Here is a 22789-nt window from a genome sequence, read left to right on the forward strand (position 1 = left end):
ACATGAAACTGCTCACAACAAGGTCGGTGGATTATCTTGAGTAATTAAGTCACGATTTCTGGAAAAAGACATGCTGTTGAGTTTTCAAATATATTTTTTTGGCGCTTTGAGCACCACAAACTGCCATCTAGTTGGAGAGAAAACAGACATCTCTACGGCCGATATCTCCAGCACTCTGCAACTCACACCAAAACAATCTAGATTGATAAACAGCACTACAGGTAAGAGGAACAATATGTATTTTGACTTTGGGGTTCCTTTAAAATCTTTCTGTCCACATGTCAACATCATACCTTGAGAGTTGTGTGAAAGTCTGTTGATGCTTTGAAACTCAGAAGCAGCCATCACCACCAGGCTCAGTGTCCAAGTCAGCGTCTTCCACAAAATTTCCATAATTCAGGGAAAGGTATGACATGGGGTGGAGGGTAGAGGGCGCTACGAATGGGTTAAAAGCACGCGGTTGCTCCGATGCAACACCATAACAAGTCCATGGTTTGTCTCCTTCGCTGAAATGTTCTCGTGCTCGAGGGCTCATCCAGGTCTCAGATTTCTCCTGAAGGCGAGCGCTTCCGCATCTCACTGGCCTCTGGGTTCATGTCAGCAGCTCGTAGAAAACACCGTAATCCATCAGACACAGTCACTCTCAGGTGTAACTCCAAACAGGAAGCTCTATATTGGGAACTTGTCCTGACCGATCCATCTGCATTCCTGCGGAGGAAATCAATCAGAGGTCAAAAAAAGCTTTATCTCCAGGAGGTCAGGAGATTGTTGTTAGACTATTAATAGATTTATTGACTGATAACTGCAGCTATTTTGATCATTTTTTGTCTTTTTTTAAAGCATAAATGCTACACGTTTGCTTTCCAGCTTCACAAATCTAAAAATGTGATACTTTTTATTGATGTATTTTATCTTAATTGAACATCTTTAGATTTCAGACTACTTGCTGGACCAAAAAAAAAAGCAATCTGAAGTGACCACTCATGACTGCGGTCGGCATTTTCGACTATTTTCTGTTGTTTTACAAACCTTATAGTTAACTGATGAATCAGCGGATGAAACAATGATAAAAAATTTTGTCAACGATGGATCAGCATGATTTTTCTCTCAAACAACAGATTGTTTTGTGTACAAAATATAATTAAATTATGGTATCCCAGGGTCCAAAGTGAAGACTCCATATTGCTCCTTTTACCCGACCATCAGTCCAAAACCCCAAAATTCGTTATTTCTCACAGTTTCTTCTTATGTGTTCATGATAAATGAGAGTGAGAGCCATAAAACATACTTCAGTTGTAAGATATTTCACTTCTTATTAGATTTTCATCCATTTATAACCTTCAGCTAACATATATTTTTATTAAAGCTGCAATGATTGGTCAATTTATCCATTCGCTGATCCACAGATTAATCATTTCTGTCATTTTGCAAGCAAAAATACCAACAGATTTTTGCTCAAAAAATGACAGAAACGATTAATTGATTGATTTTCTGTTGATTGACAAATGATAAACGACCAATCATTGCTAATGAAAATAGCCATTAGTTTAAGGTGGTGAATGACTGAAAATCTAATGAAAAGTTAAATATCTTGTAATTTAAGTATGTTTTTTTTGGCTCTCGCTCTTATTTAACTAGCACACTTGAGGAAGATACTGCAAGAAACAAAACCGATTTTGGGTTTGGGGCTGTTGGTTGAATAAAAGAAGCTATTCTAACACTTCATTTTCAAGACAGATGAATCCTCAGATGATTTTGTCTTTAACAACTGTTTTTGTCCAGAAAAAGTCACAAAATTGTAGGGAAAAAAAGCCAAATATGACTTCTAAGAGTCCAAAGAAAAGCCAACCAACAGCCCAAATCCCAAAAATGTTCAATTTAAAATGGTTTAAACCAACAATCCTCACATTTATGACATTGGAACCAAGAAGTTACAGCTAGAAATGATTAATCGATTGATTTTCTGTTGATTGAAAAAAAAATAAATGACCAATCATTGCAGCCCTAATGAAAATGGCCATTGATTAAAGGTGGTGAATGATTGAAAATCTAATTAAAAGTGAAATATCTTGTAATTTAGGTACGTTTCGTGGCTGTCACTCTCACTGAACTTGCACAAAAAACTGCAAGAAACAACAGAGATTTTGGGGTTTGGGGCTGTTGGTCAGATAAATGAAGCAATTTGACCATTTCGTTTTGAGAAAGATTAATCTGCAGATCATTTTCTCTTTAACAACTGATCGTTTTGTCTACAACATGTCACAAAACTTTGGGCAGGGGGAGCCAAATATGAGTCCAAAGTGAAGTCAACCAACAGTCCAAAACCCAAAAATGTTCAATTTAAAATGATTTAAACCAACACTCCTCACATTTATGAAGCTGGAACCAATAAAAGTTTCAGATTTTTGCTTGAAAAATGCAAGAAACAATTAACTGATTGAGTTTCTGTTGATTAGAAAATGATAAACCAACAATCACTGCACCTTTAAACATTAGTTTAAAATGGTGAATGGCTGAAAATCTAATTAAAAGTTAAATATCTTATAATTTTGGCCTGTCTCATGGCTCTAACTCTTATTTAACTTGCACACTTGTAGAAGCAACTTGAACACAGAGAAGAACCTGCATGTGATTTTTTTAAGAGTCAAAAGTGAAGTCAACCAACAGCCCAAATCCCAAAATGTTTAGTTTAAAATGATGCAAGCCAACAACACACAGCTTATCCTCACACTCATTAATCCTGAACCAATAAACGATTAATCGACTAATTTTTGCTGATTGTCAAATAATAAACGACCAATCATTGCAGCTCAGAACATAAGTTTTAGGTGGTAAATGAATGGGAAACTACTCAAAGGTTGAATATCTTATAATTTCTGTACGTTTCTTGGCTCCCACACTCACTAAACTTGCACAAACTGGAGGAAGAAGAAACTGCAAGAAAGTCCATTTTCGCCGCTGCATGCTCTTGATATTTCAACTCTCCTCTGACAGTTTAATGACGAGCACCTTTAAAACGAGAATAATTGAAGCGTAATAACCACATTAAAAAAATGGACGCATAAATCTTTATAAAAACAGCGCCAACGGTGCCGACATGATATCATTCGTGCAGATTGTGGTTTTACTCACTGACGCGCTTCACGGCAGCATGTGCAAACTCGACTACTATAAACAGACGTCAGCGGGTCCAGGTGAGAGCGGGCTGATGTCCAATCAAAGTGACCGGGCTCCAAACACGGATGACAAGCCTTTAGGGAGATTTTTTTCCTTTCCGCGTGCGTGCGTGTGCGTGTGTGTGTGCGTGTGTTTCTTCAGGCACCGGCTCTCCAGACAGACAGCGCTACTTACTTGGCCACTATGACCCAGACAGTTGGCAGCCGGCCCGCGTGCATTACACCGGTACCTCAAATACAACCCTCGAGGAGCGTCTGCAAATCAAAATAAACCACCTGACATCGCTTTGGTGTTGTTGCAAAAAAAAAAAAAAAACGCGTGAAGGAGTTTTTCACCCTGCAGACGCGCGATACTTACATGCAGATCCCGTGCGTAAATGTTTCCAAAAGTGCGAAAATAACCCCCCTTAAGGAAAAACCCAGTGAACTCGCAGAGCATAAAATGAGCGCTTCTTGTCTAAATGTCTGCTTTGTAAACGCAATCTTGCTTCCTTGAGAGGGTTTTTTTCACACGAATCTGCTCCTGAGGAAAACTACCGGAAAGATCGCGCAACGGAGTGTTAACAGATAGTTACCATGCTCATCTTCATTGTCAGCTCCGGTCCAACTGTGCAGGGAGAGCTCAGGACAAAAGACTTGTGCAGCTCTGAAGTTCCGCACACAAACCTCTGCTGCTCTCCTCTTTTCATCTCCTTTTGGGCTCTGCCATCCTCCTCCAAAAAAAAAGTGCAGCCAGAGTCTGTCACACACAAAAAGAGCAGTTATTCAGCTTTTTCAGAAAGTCTTCCTCCAGCAGATGAAGGCTCTATTTTCAGATCTGTCGCCTTTTATAATCTAGACTTTGTGCTCTCTGTGGTGGCTCAGAGTGGCTTAAAAAGTGAGTTGAGGTTGCAGAGGGGTTGTCCTGCCACCTCAGAGAGAAGAGAGACCGCCACAGTCACGCTGCTGCTGCGTTAAAGATAAAGAAAAAAAGTGCATGCAAACACCAGCAAAAAGTTTGGCTTTGGAGCTGCTCCTCCTCACTACATTGCAGAGACCGGCTGTGTCCCAGTCCAGGACAGCTTCAAATTGGCAGCTTTTTTCAGGAGGGGGGGTGACGTCAGTGCAGATGTGCTTCTCCTCCATCAGCTGTGCGCATGTCTATCAGTGCTGCCCTGAAATAACACGAAAACTTCAGCTCTGGGGAGAATACACCGCTGATAAAGACAGCGGAGGGGGTTAAACTCATAATAAAACTGAAACGTATCAGAATAGATTAATTAGAAGTAAAAATAGTAGCATAAACAAAATACTCAATAACAAGTTAACCCTTTGAAACTTGAGCAAATTGGCTTGATTTCTTTCAAAAACATGGGAAGAAGCCAATGAGCAACAAAAGAAGAAATTAACCCCCAAAATTAGCAAGAAAGTAGAAAAAATAAAATTTGTAAATAAATGTAAAAAAAAATAAAATCAAATAAAAAAGAGAAAATAATAATAATAATCATTACTATTATTATTATGTATTATTATGTTAATAAAAACAAAATAGGAAATGACTTGTAAAAGTGCCTAAAATGATAATAATTCTGTAACATAATTTTAAATATGTAATTATGATAGCAACAAATAAAGTTTTTATAATAATATTAATAATAATTATTATTATTATTATTATAAAGAAAAATAATAAGAAATTAATTGGAAAAGGGCTTTAAAATCATATAATTCAGTAACATAATTTTAAAGATGTAATTATGATAGTAACAAATTAAGTTTTTACCAAGCTTTTTTTCCCCTAGAGATTTTCCCCTCACTTTTGAAAAAAATAATTTTCTAAATCTGATAAATTCTTGCAGTTTTTGGAATGATTCTTACCAAGTTGCTTTTTGACTTTTTCCCCCCAATTCTTGCAAAAAGCAGCAGTGCCACTCTGTGAAAATGCTCTCATACAAGTAAGGGACTGTCCTTTATTTATCAGAGTAGTGGGGTGACATTGACTATTTTTTACCCTCTCTGACAAAACATATATTTTTCCTTGAGACTCCTGAAGTGACTTGGGAAAAATGCAAAATCGTCAAAAATCGTCAGTTAAATAAATACAAAACACACCCACTTAAAGTTGTATACACCTCTCTAAGGCCAAAATTAAAAACATAATCCCTTACTGAATCATTCAACATGGCTCCCCCTCTCATAAATAACCAACAGTCCCTACAAGACGTTCAAACGTACATAAGAAATAAGAACAAAGTAGAATGAGGTGGGAAGTATTTGAGGTATTTCCATTTCCTGCAGATGGATATTTGTACTTTTTACTACATTCATTTAAGATTTTATGTACAAAACCTTTGATCAAATACATATAATATAATGCACTATAAGCTTCCCAAAAGCAGTTAAAGTATTTTTTTCTCGACCACCTGCAACATTAGCCTACAAAACTATAATTATGTAACACTGACACGGATCACTCTGCATGATGAGTACTTGTGAGTACTTGTGAGTAGTTCTGATGAGTATATTTATTCAGTGGTTTACTTAAAAGAAAGTACTAACACAGCAGTATACTATTTCATGTATTTCCATTTAATCTGACTGTAGTTACTTTGCAGATTAAGATTGAACATAAAATGACATATGATGAGTTTAAAAAATAATATTATAATAATAAAGAAGTGGAGTTTTACTTCAATCAAAGACGCAACAGCCAACACACTCTAAAAATACCTTATTTACAAGCAAACATTCTTTATTAAAAATATAAAAGTATAGAAGTATTATTAGTGAAATTTACCTCTTTACTTAAATATACCTATATGATATTATTCAGTTAGGTGTGATACTCGGCTACTTTTATCTCATTTTAAAATCTTAAAAAAGTACACATTTAACCATATTTTATGTCTTTCTACCTCTATGGCTTATGTTTTTAACTATAGTACATACTGTATTTTTGATAATGCATTATATTTTTATTATTGTAGGAGGCAAATTTAAATGTGAATTAATGTGCACTGTCCCTTCTTAAATAAAACATATTAATGACAAAAGTTTCAACAGTAAAAGTACTCAAAATAGTCCTGCACCTTGTGTGTGTTCCACGTTTATACTATTGTTCCTGGTTCATGTGTAAGTTTTATTTTTCTGTTTTAAGGTGGTTACCGTTTGGTAATTTGATCTATTACAGTTCTAAAAGATCATCATGTGTTTTCAATGTAAAATCTTAATTTGTAGTTAACTACAATATTTACAATAGTACAATATTTCCCCCCTGAGCTGTAGTATAAAGTAGCATAGAAAAGAAATACTTGAGTAAAGTTCAAGTACCTTCACATTAAGTATAGCAAGAAAGAAACTCACTTACTTTCCACAACTGTTAACCCTTTAGATGAAAAGTAGTGTCTGTCTGGGGCTTCTTGTCATATTTTCACTGTCTGTGTCTAAAAGGGGAAAGATAAGAGAAAAGTACAAAATATTTGTGAAACTTTAATAATCTGATGACCCCTCTGGTTTACCTGGTGACCCTTTGGAGGGCCCCGACCTCTAGTTTGGCAACACAGACTGTAAACAAAGATCTAACATAGAATCAGAGATCAGTCACAGCCACAGAACGAGTAATTATGATACTTTAAGTACATAGTACTTGTGCTTTTAATACATGTACTTTTGCTTGAGTAGGATTTTGAAAGCAAGACTTCTGCTTTGCTGTGTTTTTCTTAACTAAAGGATCTCAGTTCCACCAGAGATCAAAATACACATATGAAAAGTAAAAGTACTCATCATGCCGAATGGCCCCTGTCAGTGTTACATAATTAAATTTTTGTCCACAGCATTTTAACGAGCTAATTTTAATAACTTCTGGTTAGTTTATCTATAATAATAATGTATCATATTTTGTGCAACTGGTCATGTGCATAGGTTTCATTTGAATTTTGGGGAGGTTTGCAAGTCCTCTGCAGAGTAAACTTACTGTTGAACACTTTATTTCATGCACTTCAGGGATTTTTTAATGCACAAATTAGCTTTTTTCTGCATCAATTTCTGGTCTAAACGTCTTTAACTTTGTCAAAATAGAAGTCCTATGCTAAGTTTGTGTTTTTTATTGGAGGGGACAAATGCACATGGTGTCCTTTGTCCCCAAAAAATCCACACCTATACAACTAATCATAGGTTTTGTATGTCAAATATAATTTTAAAAAAGAACTAAAGATGTATTCAGGTAAACTGTACAATATTTGCCTCTGAAATGTAGCGCAGTGGATGTATAAATTGGCATGAAACTAAAGTATTTAAGTTGCAATTATACTTGAGTAAACTGCAATATACTCTATATTCGCAGTACTCTGCAGTATGAGTCTGCAGCTTAGTACAGATGGTGATATCATTCAGTAGATGATCACCCAGCAACCACAAACATCAACAAGGAACAATATCAGAAAAAGGAGAACATAATCTGACATTTGTTTGGCACCAACTTTAAATTTAACTGATGAAAACTGCTGTCAGGATAAAGTCTATATTTAACTTTAACCCTGTAGTGTCCTGAAAAAGACTGATAACATCTTTAGAATACAGCTTTTAATGCCAGTAATTGCTTAAAGGTATGACATTTTTGGATGTTTTGTGTGTGGTGGAGGTATTTTGGGGGTCTGCTGTGGAGTGCGGGCTAATGGCCGCCCCGTGTGTTTTGGTGTAATTTAGCCCTCGTCTATCTTTAGTCTGTAGGAAATTGAAAATCATGCCTATTCCCGAGCTTCAGTTACAGCTGCTCATTATGTCGGAGCCTATGTCATTAAAGTCAGGTTGTCATTACATGCTCTCCTACACGGCACGAGAAGGTGTCAGAGAGTTTGTGGGAAGCAGCGCCGCCGTGTGTCTGAGCGGAGCACGGCAAGGAAGTTTCAAAGCATGACTGATAAATGTTTTTAAATTAGTTTTTACAATGAAAGCACGCTCACATAATCACAAAGTCTCAGTTCAACTTCTCGAGACGGGCTCTACGTTTTTCCAGAGGTGATATCAGTTCAGTTTATTGGCAATGCTCTTTGAATTGGGCCAAGGTGTGTCCGCCGTAAAGCCTTGACGTTTATAACTCCATATAAAATAAGCATTAAACTGTAAACACAATAAAAAAATGTGACTTACCACCTTTGGTCAGAGCTGGAAGCACAGGTGGAAAAAGAGCTTTAGCTTTTTAGTTTGTTTTTTTATATATAATTTAGCTTTTGACTGTTTTTTCATAACTTGACGTTTACTTCATGATATGGATGGTTGTAAGAAAACTATTTAATACGGCAAAAATTGCTAAAGTTGGTGAATATATTGACTCATTCCACAGGTGAGTAAGTGCAAAATGAACAATCTGGAAATGGTGGATTACAGACTTAATCTTATATAATTTTTTAATGTTTTGTTTTATAATCAGTTCAGTTGGTTTCCAAAGTGGGTTTATTCATTTCAGTTAAGTTTTTATTGTTTATTTATTTATTGATTTTAGTTTTTGTTTATTTTGTTAGTTTTAGTTTAGTTTTCATCTTTATGTTTTTACTGTTTTTTGTTTATTTCAGTTCAGTTTTTGTTTATTTTTTTATTTTAGTTTAGTTTTTTCTTTTTTTATAGGTCTTTTATAGTTTGATTTTATTTTTTTAAGTTTGAGTTTAGTTTCTATTGTGTACATTTTTTAAGTTTTGGCTTTGTTTTTATTAGTTTCATAAAAGGGGGAAATTACTTGAAAAGCTTTGCTGTTAATGAGCTGCAAAATAGGCAACATAATATTTTAATAAGATTTCACTCACAAAAGCTCAGCATATTTTAACAAAATGAGGTTAAAAATAGCAGTACTATGAAATAAATGAAAATGTTTCATTGCTCTGAGTTGGTCAGTAATGAGTTTTATCTGTACTGGCCGCTGTACAGATGTTAGTGTTAGCACAATAGGGTAATTCAGACATAATAAAAATACTCACTGGATTATTAATTTATTGCACAAATAATTCAAAACACAATATTAATATAATTTCAGATGCAGCTGATGAAAATAGAATTGGAGGTTGGAGTTTAACGTCCATTTTTCTGAACCAAAACTACTTTTATATCTAACTTAAATCATATATTTGCCTTCAATTTGCATCTAAAATTATGTAGCAATATATGCTGTGTGTCTGTTCCCTAAAAGTACATGATGTGTAGAGTAGTATTAAGGTTTATTGCAGTTTTGTGGGCTTGGTGCAGGTGTGTTTAGTGGCCTGTTTGCCGGGAATATAACTCTGCAATAAAACTGCAATAAAGTCTGTGATCGCATCAGTCACCTGCTTTGATCGGTTATAAAGACTCACTCTGCCTCCGCCTGCAGTCAGTCATCCAGGAGCCTCTTTTGTCCGTTTCACCGTCCTCCAGCTCTCCGTCCATCTGGTAAGATTTACCTCCTAACGACTGCTTCACTGGGAATCAGATAAGTTATGACGATGATGTTTGATGTTCAAAAGAGGTGTAATTTACATTCATCTCTGTTCGGGGAAGATACACAAGTAAAGATCACAAAATACGGCCCTCACTGTTTAGATTTAGACTCAAGAACAAACAAACTCTTTCCATCCAACAGCATCCTGATCATGGCTGTGACCAACCAACCGGGTGGCTACCCGCCCACCGACTTCCAGACCGGCCTGTGTGATTTCTGCGATGACGCTGGAACTTGTGAGAACTTCTTCCTTTCTGGAGAAAATCTGATAATAAAATATGCACACAGTTAAAGCGACATTTGCATGCAAGGTTTAGATTTGGTATTTTTCTTAATGCAGGCTGCTACGGTATGTTTTGCTTCTGGTGCCTCGGCTGCAGCATCGCCAGCGACATGGACGAGTGCTGCCTGTGTGGCGCCACCGTGTTAATGCGCAGCGTCTACAGGACCAAATACAACATCAACGTAAGTTTTCAGCGGATACTCAGAGCTGGCTGACTGGAGTAACACAGAAACATAACTGTCAAGGAACAATGAGTATGATAGTACATCTATTAATTGTGGTTTTAACCAGGGTTCCTACAGCTTAAGGCAAGTGGGATTTAAGACTTTTTAAGGCTTTTTTAATGCCACCTGGAATGATATTTAAGACCAATTTTATAGAAGCCAAACCTGAAGAGAAGAAAACATGCCCTGATATTAATAAGGTTAAGGGGAATTTTATTTTATTTTTCAAATATTTATGGTAACATCAAATATGACCTTTTGGTAATGTTCATGCAAGAGGCATTTTGATATATATGGATATATATGATGGATTTAAGACTAGATCTGCGGGAACCCTGTTAAAACCTCAAACCAGTGTGTGGAGGAAGTCCAGGCAGTGATGGAGGAAGTACTCAGATCCCTTAACTTTTGTAAAAGTACTAGTGTGACAACATACAAATATTCTATTACAAGTAAATGTTCATTCAAAATCCTACCTCAGTAAAAGTATTATCAGCATCGTGAAAAATGGCCTCTTTCAGTGCAGCGTTTTACTACTGTAGCTACTTTTAACTTCTTTACCAGTTTAATCCAGTGGTTCTCAACCTAAGGGTCGAACCCCTCCAGTGGGACTCAGGATAGATCTGACATGAAGCAAAGGGCCACAAGGGCCGCTGCCAAGGACTCTGCTTTTTCTACCAGGTGACTGCCGGGTTGCCACGGTAACAACTTGTCAATCACAAGGTACCACTGCCCCAAAGTTTACTAGTACTACCCTCTAAATGGGATCATAGTTCACACAATGAACATCATGTTGTACTAAAGAAGCAGTTAAAATTTTTTTACAGAAGTAATAAATCAAGTAAGAAGTTATTTTTCCAGAAATTTCGATACAATCCAAAGTCTTTTTCAACCCAATTGCCGAAAAAATGTTGCACATTTCTGCAAACCACTGACAGGTAGTATTTGCATGTTATTATGTGGTGGATCGGTTAAAACCACATTTCAACAACGCTGTGGCTTGTGTTTTGATAGAAAGGTCATATTTTGGCCTAAAATAAGCTAGTTTAAGAGCACTTTCCCGCCATGAAATTCAGCGATGTCTGTAAGGAAAACAAACGCTTTTTATGCTACTATCCTCACTGTAAAAACAGCGACATGTCACCGCAAAAATTTGGAGCCTTAAAAGACAAATAAAACACTGACTGGTCACTACAAAACACCCACATTTGGAGCCTAAAAGCTTATATAAAAACACAAACTGGTTGCTACAAAACCACATTTGGAACCTAAAAAGCTGATGTAAAAATGTGGACAGGTTTTCACAAATCACCCACATTTGAAGCCTAAAAAGCCAATGTAAAAACACACACTAGTCGCTACAAAACACCCACGTTTAGAGCTTAAGACACAGATGTAAAAACACAGATGGATTGCCACAAAACAGCAATATTTGGAGCCTAAAAGCTAATGTAAAAATACTGTTCACTAAAAAACACCAACATTTGGTGGCTAAAAATCAGATATAAAAACACAGACGTGTTGCTACAAAACTGCCACATTTGGAGCATAGAGTCGATGGAAAAATGCAGACGGGTTGCTACAAAACAGCCACGTTTGGTATCTAAAAATCTGATATAAAAAAACAGACACGTCGCTACAAAACATCCACGTTTGGTATCTAAAAACCTGATATATAAAAACAGACACGTCGCTACAAAACATCCTCGTTTGGAGGCCATAAAGCTATTGTAAACAGCAATGACTCACTAAGAACAACTAGTTTTGTTGCAGCTTGGCATCCATCATGCTCAGGTGACCCACCCACCATCCCCTCCACCTCTCGAGATCATAGTCAGCTCATATCCTACATCACTTTACAAACATTGATATGTTACTTAAATGTGCAAATCTAATGTATCTGTGGTTTGCAGACGCTATAGCCACCTCTTTTAGAAGCACTTTGCTTACTTCTCAAGACCTAAGATTCATTTCACGTTTCCTTATGGGAGCCCTGACCCCCAGGTTGAGAACCACAGCTGTAACATGAAAAAAAGGACAGAAAGAGACAGTTTACGGTGCTTCAGGTTGTCTTTCAAGTTACTCACACTCTCATCGTGAGATTTCATATATTTAAAGCTTTTGTTTAGACTTTAAGAAGTTCTCACACTGATTCAACTTCCTCCTGGAAAAAAAAACATGGTTACAGTCATCTTTGTGCACAAATACTGTGATAAAATCAGTGTCAATAAAACCACCCTGCCCAATTAAAAATTCCTACTTGTGTTCCCAGGGGTCATTGTGTAACGACTATTTGGCGCATATGTGCTGTCCGTGCTGTGCCATCTGCCAACTTAAGAGAGATATCGACCGCAGGAAGGAGCAAGGCATTTTCTGAGCGGTAAAAGCGTCTCATTTTACTTCACCTACACCACGTCACGATTTGTCATGTTATCTTTATGGAGCTGCTGAGACAATGGAAAATCACATGTCTGCTTTATGCCTTCTAGATGGCGTCACGACACCCAACGGTCTGCTGGATTTCTGTGCTCGTTGAAGCATCTGTAGATACGGCCCATCCTCTCTCTGATAAAGATGCTCATCAAGTATTTTTCGGTTTAATTTTGCCGTTTATGGTGTTGTAAATTGCTATCCTTGTAATATCTTAGAATGACACTGCATTAACTTCTTCCCGTCGGTTAAACATTAGTCAGTGGGGACACGCCCGGGACAGCGTCATGATTTACTGCTACTGTTATAAAATAAAGTTTATCTGCACTGTCATGAGCCATTTATAGGATGTAGAGAAGATTACTGTTTTTTTCCACTGGTAGTTTGATCTAAATTACAGGTACATTTCATGCTAAGTTATAAAAATAGGAATTGTATCTATGTGACGAGTTGCTGAACATAATTTAGATCAGACTTCACTTGATCTAAGAAGACATATTTATAAGATCACTTCACCTAAGTTAATATTACGTGTTAACGATTCATACTTAATTTGTGATTCTATTCTTTCTTTTCTTTAAGAGTACATGCATTTTTTTTCAATACTTCATTTTTTGTACAATTTAGTTTTTTATTTTATTTATTTTTGCTGTTTTTTTCTTTCTTTCTTTGGTTTGATTTTTTTTCTCTTCAGAAGAAAATACCATCAGTATCACTGTTGCCTGTATGAATAATTTTACAACATATACTTCTAATTTATTTTTAATTGTATTTGATCTATTTACTCTAATGTTCTAGTGCTCTAATGTTCACTTTAATCTTGAAAACAGAAAACGACAATGATAGAAGTATACTGTGCTGTGTAATGTGCACCAATTTTAAATTAAAAAAATGGGAGCTTTTTAAAGGTGCTCTTTTAATATTAAGATAAAAAATTAAATAGTGGGGAAAGTCCTCTGTTTTATTTTTCTCTTTTTAATTATTTATCTGTTTTTTTTTTCATTTTTTGGGTTATTCCACAACACTCTGGCGTTGTCTATGACTGGTTGAGTAAACCTGGTGTTAGTTTATGTTTTCTGTTTCATGCTTTTAGATGTTTTTGGTTATGAGCCAAGCTAGCGGCATGACACTGTCAGTCTGTTGGTCCACAATGAAATATTTTGGGATGGACTGGGACAACATACAGATGCATTCTTAAAAGACAACCTTGACAAAAAAAGCTGCCTGAAAACAAATTCAGTTAATTCATTTTGTTACTTTGACACATGAATGCTGGTTTAAATTGCACAGCAGTAAAATTGATTGAAACTGAAGCACAAAACAAACTTAATGATACAAAATGTGATGCCGAACAATTTCTCTCCGCTTTGAATTTAATTCAAAATGTAATACGTGTGGACCGAGAAGGTTTTACATGACGCCATGAATCAAGAGCCACTTGACAGATATTGCTGTGTAATTATGTGAAGTTAAAACCAGGAGAATGTGTTGGAACGCAAAAGCTTCAACGGACCGGCTGCTCCGCGTCTTTCAGTTCTTTTTGATCCGATTACATGTCAACTATCTGAATAATCACATCCAAATTTTTAACATGCCGAGTAAATAACATAAAGTCACACCTAAACGCTACATCGTCACCCTCCTGCGAAAACATCGATGCCAGACGCAGATCTGAAATATTGAGAAACATTGAACTATTTTCCCAAAACGTAACGGTAACAGTGTTCTGTGAGAATTCAGATGAGTGATGGGGATACCGGAGGCTTCTTCTTGGGCGCTTCCATTACTGGGACTGAAGTGGTGACGTTGTTTTGGACCAGGAAGACAACACTTTCGGACAGGCTGAGGAGGGAGCAGGGTGGGGGATATTTACTGGGTCATCTGGGTTTCCATAGCTTGTGCGGCCCACTCCGGAGCAGCCGAACGGATCTTTTCTAAGAGGTTGTTGACTTGGAAACACAGAGACTGGATCTGTTTGTCCCAGGTAGGAAGGGCTTCACGGGCTGCCAGAGACAAAAGATCAAAATTGTAAAACAAGAAATGTGCATGTTCAAACTCTGTGTGTTACTTTAATGACTGCTCTATCATTTATTCCATTAATAGGGAAGGTGCTTTACGCAGGTTTCTTGTCATTTCTGTTTGAAAAGGCTGCCCCCTACTGGCTGCAGATAGTGCATTTATTGACTCAAATAATAAAAACCCTCACAATTCCTTCAATACATTAATAAATTTACCCAACAACATGATCTGGAGCTGTGCCCAAATCAGAATTATGTCAGTTGAATTGGATTTGGCTGTTCAATTAAATATTTGACAATTCATTCATTTTTTTGTGAATTTCAGAGTTGAAAGTTACAGGTTCAAGGTTCATTTTATTGCCCTTCTGTACATGTTGAAACATGAAAAGAATAAAACTTGTTACTCAGGTCAAGCACCTTATGATAAAAGTGACAGTGTCACTAAAAAACTTAATGAATAAATAAATATGTAAAACTAGAAATGACTTAATAACTGAGATTTTTATCTAAAGAGCTTTAAAAAGGCCTATAAATATGAGAGAGAGAGAGCAACATAGTTAAAAAAGAGCAGCAGGATAGCAGCAGCAGCACAGCAGAGGAAAATGAAAAAGGACGTTCAGCGACATTCACATAATAGGGTAAACAAGCTAACCACACTAATGACAGATCAGAAATGTGCAATGAGCTGTAAATTCACCACTTCTTTGTAAAAGGCACAAGATGACGTTATCTCCCAGCAAAGCCTGTTTTCATCTGGACAGCAGCAGACACGGAGGCAGCTGTATCGTAAAACAGCGTGAAAGTAAAGGAACGCTCATTCTGCAGCGAAAACTGGGGACCGAAACGTCCCCAAAAATACATCGACTGACAAATTCCCCCAAATTGCTCTACTGGAAGGAATCTTAATTGACCGAGAAGTCTCAGACTGAAGATGAGAATCTTTGACTTTCTGTTCCAACGTTTTTAGGCAACTATAAAATATAACGACTATAATCTCTTGTCTGTGCTTATAAACAGTCAACTAAGATCGTTTGCGTTCAAGATACAACCTGTGAAAAGGCAGAATAAACATAAATGTCATTCCTAAACACTCTTCAATACACAATCTATTGTTTGCATACAGCAGATGAACAAATAATTCAGGTTTTAGATCACAGCATTCTTTGTATTTGATTTTCCAACGGACTGGATAACAACTGTCGCTTTAAATTAAAAAACATTGGCTGTCGACTCACTCTCAAAGTGTACAATGCCGTCTATCTGGTCGATGAAGCCGTTCATGCGTCCTTCAGTGATCATCTGGGAAGCTATTTTCTCAGCCTAAAGACAAACAAAGGTAACAAAACATTTCAATATACATGATCAAAAATAAACAGCAAAATATAAAATTTTAATCTAACAAATTTCCCCACAGAGCTCAAAGAAAAAGTATCTTAATTGCTGTTATAAATACATCATTGATGCTGAAGGAGGACTCGTAACATTAAATGCCTCGAGACTTCTTTTTAACAGTGGCTTTTGAAATGCATACAATGCTGTGAATTGTGGAGCTCACAGTCATACAAATATGTTATTTTATAGAGATTCTTTGCAGATAAGGCTACAAAATGGAAAACATACAAAATGTTTCTCTAACTGGTGTCTCACCTTTGCTGGGGGGATTTCCAACAAAGCTCCTAGTTCTTCAAATGTGATGTTGTTGTAGAGTTTGCTAGCAGACAGGAGGTTGTGTTCAATCACAGCTCTGTCAAGGATGCTGGAGCCTGGGAGAGATAAACACAAAGCTAACACACAGTTTACGCCTATTATACAAACCTCACAGACCGAGGGGCTGATTGAAGCATATATTGATACTGATTGATGCCCATCACAAATAAATGTCCATAGATCCACAAGAGGATGCTTCAGAACCTGAGATTAATCAGCAGGGATGTGATTGGCAAAGGACAAACAAGCAGGAAAATATACTTATAATATAAACAAATTTGGACTCATCTGGACGTTTACACACCTTGCTGTCTGGACCCAGCATGAGAAAATGTTTGAAAATAATTGCTGTCTTTTTTGTGACAGCTAATCAGCAGGCCAGGCCTATGAACATCATTCCTAGCTACACCTACAGCTGCAATAAAGCCAGGACACAAAACACTGCAGGGCTCACACACGAGCCAGCAATTATATCAGCTATTATCAGTTCAAGGAGTAATGGTGGGAAAATTTTACCCCACAGCCAAACCAGCAACTACTGCCGTATATCTCCACTCACCATCCGCTGTGGTGGCTTTCTGGTGAGGCATCAGCATGGCAGCAAACTCCTGCAGCTGGTTTCCTCTGATGATGCGGTCCAGGTACATCTTCTCCAGAATACCATAGGCAGCCAGCTGCTGGCAGCGCTCATCCTTAAAGAGAGTGGCCAACATTCGGGAGCGCTGCTGACCTAAAAAAGAAAGACAATATTTCTAGTGTGAGACACAAAATTTGTCATTTAGATTGTATTTGAAAATGTTAACTAAAACAAAGTTATTTTGTTCGTACCTGCAGAGGCCAGTATGGTGCAGTTCAGGGCGTGTTTCAGCGCCTCCAGACGTTCACTCTCGTGGACAATTGACTTATAGGACAGCTCGTTGTATCTTTGTGCAGCTTCAATGAATTTCCTCCTGAAGTCTAAGACTCTGGCATAACACACCTATGAAGGAAAACAGCAGGAAACATTCATAAGGCAACTACAAACATTGTTAACTGCAAAGTCCCTATAATGATTCATTTTTGTTTTCATTTCCCTCAGAATGACACGCTGAGACAACAGACAGGAACTTAATTGACCCATCTTCAATTATAGTTCTATAATTTATTTATTATATTTAAAAGGTGCAATAATTCTGAAACATTGCCTCAACTGCAATCATTGGTGCAATAATTCAACTACAAAAATTCAATTATTCAAATATGCAATATTCTTTCAACTCTTGAATGTAACTTTTATTTAACATAGGCTACAAATATTGTATGTATTCTTGTTAGTCTTCTTACTTATATATATATTGTGTTGTAGATTGTTGCATAACACACATTTTATTTCTAAAATGACATACAGGTTTTATACATTGTATCACTGCATAAAGCATACAGTGTGATATTTTTACACACTTTACACACTCAGCACATGATACATATTTATACATTTAAACATTTACATACTAGTGCTAATAGTTTATTATAACTGTATTTTTATTTTTGCATACTTTGTGCTGATACTTATTTCTATAACTTCTATGCTTTGCATCAGAGCAACTTTAATGAATCACAATTTCCCCCTGAGGATCAGTGAAGTATTTCTGATTCTGCACTCTGTTTGCATTAATTTGCAAAATAATCAGTGATGCAGATACAACCTGTGCTGGTGAAATCGCTGAGGGAGTGTGTACCTTATAGTGTATCTGCAGCTGTTCATTAGAGGACTCGTTCTGAAGCAGCGAGGCTCTGTTGATGTAGGCCTCCGCCTGCACCGGATCATCATCCTCCAAGTAGAGACGGGCAATTTTCAGGTACGTATCCAACTTATAGTCCACATTGTATTGCCTAAAGGACAAAATAAAAAGGCATTAAATGATCTGAAAGTATCACAAACATTATGAAAGGTCAGGAAATGAGTCTGCCAGTAGCTTACTTACTTCTGTCCTGTTTCCAGGGGAATACCAACTAAAACCTGGGCAGCATTTCTCCAGTCTCCCTCCTTTTCATAAATGGTTGCTAAGTGCTGTCTGATTGAGGCTACCTGAGGACGTGAAAAACATTTTTAAAATATACATTTCAAGAAATACTGATTGAATGATCAACAGCAAATACACATTTTAGCTATGAGAGAGTGAGAGGGCTTTTACCTGTTCCTCAAAGGAGATGACCCTCGGCTGAATCTTTTCTAAGGTGAAATGATACACTGCTTTAGCTGTGGCATCCGGCAAGTTGGGCAGATGTGTGCAGAAATCGGTGAGCAGCTGTCTCGAGATGACAAGACTAACATTTTCATTGACCACTGTAAGAGAAAGATAGTGAAGTAAGATATACCAATTACATCTAAACGTACTAAGCATGTGGAAAACTGATGAGGATATAAAAAAATACAGGCACAGCATACTTGCTTCAACAAAGGCCTTCAAGGATTCCAGCTGCTCTGCATCTGTGAACTGAATGGCCTTCTCCAAAATTTGTCGATATCTAGAAAAGAGTGTACAGATTACCGAAGGTGGAATGTGAATAAGCACATCTACTAAAGTACTGAATGAGTGTACTGAAAGTGCTTGTACTTTACTTTAGGGATGCACGATAATCGTCGAGAGCGATAATGGGATTTATGATGTCATACCGATAATTCCAATAATAAAGTTTTTGGCCGATAAATAGAACCGATAATAATAAGCAGAAATTGCTTTGGTTTCGCCCGTGTTGCCATGGTTTCGCTCCGTCGGTACTACACACACTGCATTATGCTGCGTGTCAAACAGCTGCTGCTACATCAGTTCACTGTAGAGTAGGGGAAACTATTATGGATGTTATGCAATAAAATAACATTTCCACGTCCAAAAACAAACTAACAAGACGATCTAAGGTCCCAGGATGACGGGAGGAGAGGACTACTAAGGTGCCGACTTTATCGCTATTTAGCGGCTTTTCGGACCCTCTCAGCGGCGTTGTTTAAAAAAACAGCAGGGGCTGGCTCAATTTGCGGCAGCGGCACCTAACTGTGGCACCTCGTGTGGCACCCCCAGATGCCGCAGCTAGGTGCCGCTAGCAGTCGCAGCAGATGCCACTGGTTGCCGAGATGTGCCGGGAGGTGCCAGTGCGTGTGCCGCACTGGCAAGCAGTGGCACAAGTACTGGCACCTCCCGGCACCTCCGCCAAACCGCGGCACACGCACTGGCACCTCCCGGCACCTCCGACAAACCGCGGCACACGCACTGGCACCTCCCGGCACCTCCGCCAAACCGCGGCACACGCACTGGCACCTCCCGGCACCTCCGCCAAACCGCGGCACACGCACTGGCACCTCCCGGTACCTCCGCCAAAGCGCGGCACAAGCACTGGCACCTCCCGGCACCTCCGACAAACCGCGGCACACGCACTGGCACCTCCCGGCACCTCCGCCAAACCTGCGGCACACGCACTGGCACCTCGCGGCACCTCCTGGCAAGCACTGGCACCTCCCGGCACCTCCGCCAAACCGCGACACACGCACTGGCACCTCGCGGCACCTCCTGGCAAGCAGTGGCACAAGCACTGGCACCTCGCAGCACCTCCGCCAAACCGCGGCACACGCACTGGCACCTCCCGTCACCTCCGCCAAACCGCGGCACACGCACTGGCGCCTCCCGGCACCTCCGCCAAACCGCGGCACAAGCACTGGCACAAGCACTGGCACCTCCCGGCACCTCCGCCAAACCGCGGCACACGCACTGGCACCTCGCGGCACCTCCTGGCAAGCAGTGGCACAAGCACTGGCACCTCGCGGCACCGCCTGGCAAGCAGTGGCACAAGCACTGGCACCTCGCGGCACCGCCTGGCAAGCAGTGGCACAAGCACTGGCACCTCCTGGCACCTCCTGGCACGTCTCGGCAACCAGTGGCATCTGCTGCGACTGCTAGCGGCACCTAGCTGCGGCATCTGGGGGTGCCACACGAGGTGCCACAGTTAGGTGCCGCTGCCGCAAATTGAGCTTGCTGTCTCTCGCAACAGGAGAAACATTTAGCGACTTCATCAGTGAACAAGGAGGAAATATACTGTCCCTTATCGTGCATCTCTGCTTTACTTGAGTATCTCCCTGTTATAAAGCCTTATACTTCAACTCCATTACATCTCAGAATCAAATATTGTTGCTCTTTCTGCACTGCATTTGTCTGAGTTTTTTCTCAAGATGTGCTGATGCTGTTTGGGACAAACTTAAGTATCCCTTTATGTGTTGAGAAAATTCTCCTCCTTTGTAAGCTAAATATACTCTTGAAAAGCCCTCTAAGATAAGGTTGCACATGAATTGTCACAAAGCTGAAAACAGGGCTGTTTTTCTGACACCACGAAAAGTGGATTTTTATTAGAGATACCTGGTTCTCACAGGACAGGCACATTACAAAAATATTATGATATAGAACAGGATGCATTTCTGTAGATGCAGCAATCCCCTTATGCACCACAGGAAGTCATAAAACTTTACAACTACTCCCTCAGTGTCTGACAAATCACAGGTCAACAGACAATACACACATCTACTAAAAATCCATAACTTATTTATTATACTTGAAACAGGCAATCAGGTTTTTAGGGTGCAATAGCTCTTTCAATCACTGTCTTCACTGCAGTAGTTGGTGCAATATTTCAGCATTCCTCTGTGTAATTATTCAAATGTGCAATATTCTTTCAACGTCTGAATGTAGGCTATATTTAACATGTGACACATATATGTAAGTAAGAATAACAATAACGATATATACAATATGTGTTGTGTTTATTGTAGCATTGCACGTATATTTATATTTTTATATTCGGAACTTACCGAAATTACTACACTTACTAACTTGGTAAAAATGGGTTATAAGGAGTGATGTAAATGAAGTCGTCCATGCCTGTTAATGGAAATTAAAATACAGACCAGATTCAGTTAAATTTCCCTCCCTTAAGCCAAGTTAAATACAGAACTCCCTCCCCAGTGTTTAAAAACTATTTGAAGCGCCTCTCCTGTTTTGCACCACCTCCTCCTGTCATAAAGTACTAACAGTCCCTTTCTGTGTTGCTAGTAAACAGTAGCTAATAGATGCTAAAATATAACAGTAACGTCAATGTAAGTCTCGCCGCTTTTTGTCTTATCAGCGTGTGTTACAGTTTGAATTATATTTTGTTAATAAAGTACTTTGCCTGACAATTACAAACCATTAACGTTTACCTAGCTGAATGTTTGGTGAATTAACAGCTAATGTAGCTAGGTATCTAACGCTAGCTTAGCTAGCACTGATTGCTAGCTTACAGCCACTATGGCGCCAACTTTCTGAAATTAGAAAAGCTTTAGGACGACTTTTAAGAAGTTATATGTCTTTTATATATGCGATACACACTTGGCAGCGAGGTCTTTGTGAGATCCAGTTGAATTCATCAGCTGTGCGAGCTCCTGTCTCACGTCGGTCGCCATTGTCGCTTGTTGAAGTGTCAACAACAACCGGCTTCCTCCGCCAAGAGCGGAGCGCGAGCCTTCCGGTCTGAGCCCCGCAGAGCGCGAGCTCCACCGGTCCTCCAAGACAGCGAAGAAGAGAAGAGAAATAAAACTCCTGCATTACATGTCATTATGTGTTTGACTCTATTTCTAAGGTTAAAACAAACAAAAAAGCTATAAAGACCTCTAAAATAATTGGCAAATTTATCTAATTAAAACAAATAAGCTGTATTTATTTCTCCCTCGTACTTTGTAATATTATCTGATTTTTTTTCTGTTGTCTTTTTTTCTGATTTAAGACTAAAATGCTAATTTTGATTTTTTTTTTAAAAAACACCAATGATTTTACCCTTAAAATATAATCTGTTATTATGATGATAAAAGTAACAATTATTTTATTTATTTATTTATTTATTTTTACAAATTGTTTCGTTGCAGCAGCAACTGAATTAAATATTCGTTTAAAAGGCAAAATAATGCAATTATATATACAAAGGAAGAAACTTAACATGGAATAAAATAGACTAGAATAAAAAAAACAATAATAATAAAATATGTACAGCATGTACAGAGAATAAACAAACAAAACAGTTAAAAAGAACAATAAAAAGGGGGGTGAAAATGGATATGTAAACATATAATGTGGAGAATTGAGGGCAGATGTGCAACAGAGACAATAAATAAAGAATTATATTAGACTTAGACTTAGACACGTTTATTTATCCCACTTGTGGGAAACTAACTTGTCACAGCAGCCGTGTGTACAGAAAAAATATATAAAATATCAATATATACAAAATATAAAATATACAAAAGTGCAAAACTAGGCATGTATCAAAGAAGAAGAAAAAAATGTACAGGGTTTAAATACAAAAATCAAAGATATACCAGAAAAAAAATCAAAGATATACAGATTAAACAAGATGCAGGTAAGAATGTGGGAGAATGAGGGAGCACTGTTGTTGTATTGTAATAAATAGTAATATTTATTTATAATAGTAATAAGGATTTGGTGGCCCCATGT

General features: G+C 38.1%; 3 protein-coding genes across 4 annotated transcripts in view; 1 reads left to right on the top strand and 2 right to left on the bottom strand.

Moving 5' to 3' along the window:
• The window catches only part of adamts6 (ADAM metallopeptidase with thrombospondin type 1 motif, 6), an 87227-nt gene extending 77359 nt beyond the window's left edge, over window positions 1–9868 (bottom strand). Inside the window, exons 1-5 of one of the 2 annotated variants that reach the window (XM_088070583.1) lie at window positions 9713–9868; window positions 9494–9598; window positions 6523–6598; window positions 3752–4330; window positions 294–708 (exon numbers count right to left, since the gene is read on the bottom strand). In XM_088070583.1, the coding sequence (XP_087926709.1) occupies window positions 294–393 (100 nt within the window). In that variant the 5' untranslated portion in view covers window positions 394–708; window positions 3752–4330; window positions 6523–6598; window positions 9494–9598; window positions 9713–9868. Of the gene's footprint in view, window positions 1–293; window positions 709–3132; window positions 3347–3751; window positions 4331–6522; window positions 6599–9493; window positions 9599–9712 lie in introns of those variants that run through there. The other variant, XM_088070584.1, reaches the window with a different exon arrangement.
• Window positions 8349–13509, top strand: LOC121959690 (placenta-specific gene 8 protein-like). The gene is made up of 6 exons (XM_088070586.1): window positions 8349–8496; window positions 9511–9569; window positions 9760–9854; window positions 9959–10083; window positions 12398–12505; window positions 12615–13509. The coding sequence occupies exons 3-5, from the start codon at window positions 9770–9772 to the stop codon at window positions 12500–12502; spliced, it is 315 nt and encodes a 104-aa protein (XP_087926712.1). The 5' UTR covers window positions 8349–8496; window positions 9511–9569; window positions 9760–9769; the 3' UTR covers window positions 12503–12505; window positions 12615–13509.
• Window positions 13510–13910: 401 nt separating this feature from the next.
• Window positions 13911–21831, bottom strand: cops4 (COP9 constitutive photomorphogenic homolog subunit 4 (Arabidopsis)). Its single transcript, XM_042509141.2, has 10 exons — window positions 21671–21831; window positions 18709–18788; window positions 18455–18606; window positions 18245–18348; window positions 17999–18152; window positions 17109–17259; window positions 16840–17010; window positions 16221–16336; window positions 15809–15893; window positions 13911–14558 (listed from the first exon to the last, which is right to left on the bottom strand). Exons 1-10 carry the CDS (start codon window positions 21742–21744, stop codon window positions 14425–14427), a joined length of 1221 nt encoding a protein of 406 aa, XP_042365075.1. The 5' UTR covers window positions 21745–21831; the 3' UTR covers window positions 13911–14424.
• Between the last annotated feature and the right edge of the window lie 958 nt (window positions 21832–22789).

Source organism: Plectropomus leopardus, chromosome 20, assembly GCF_026936395.1.
Source record: "Plectropomus leopardus strain MGB_pleo_1.0 chromosome 20, ASM2693639v1, whole genome shotgun sequence".
In the NCBI taxonomy this organism is placed as follows: Eukaryota; Metazoa; Chordata; class Actinopteri; order Perciformes; family Serranidae; genus Plectropomus; species Plectropomus leopardus.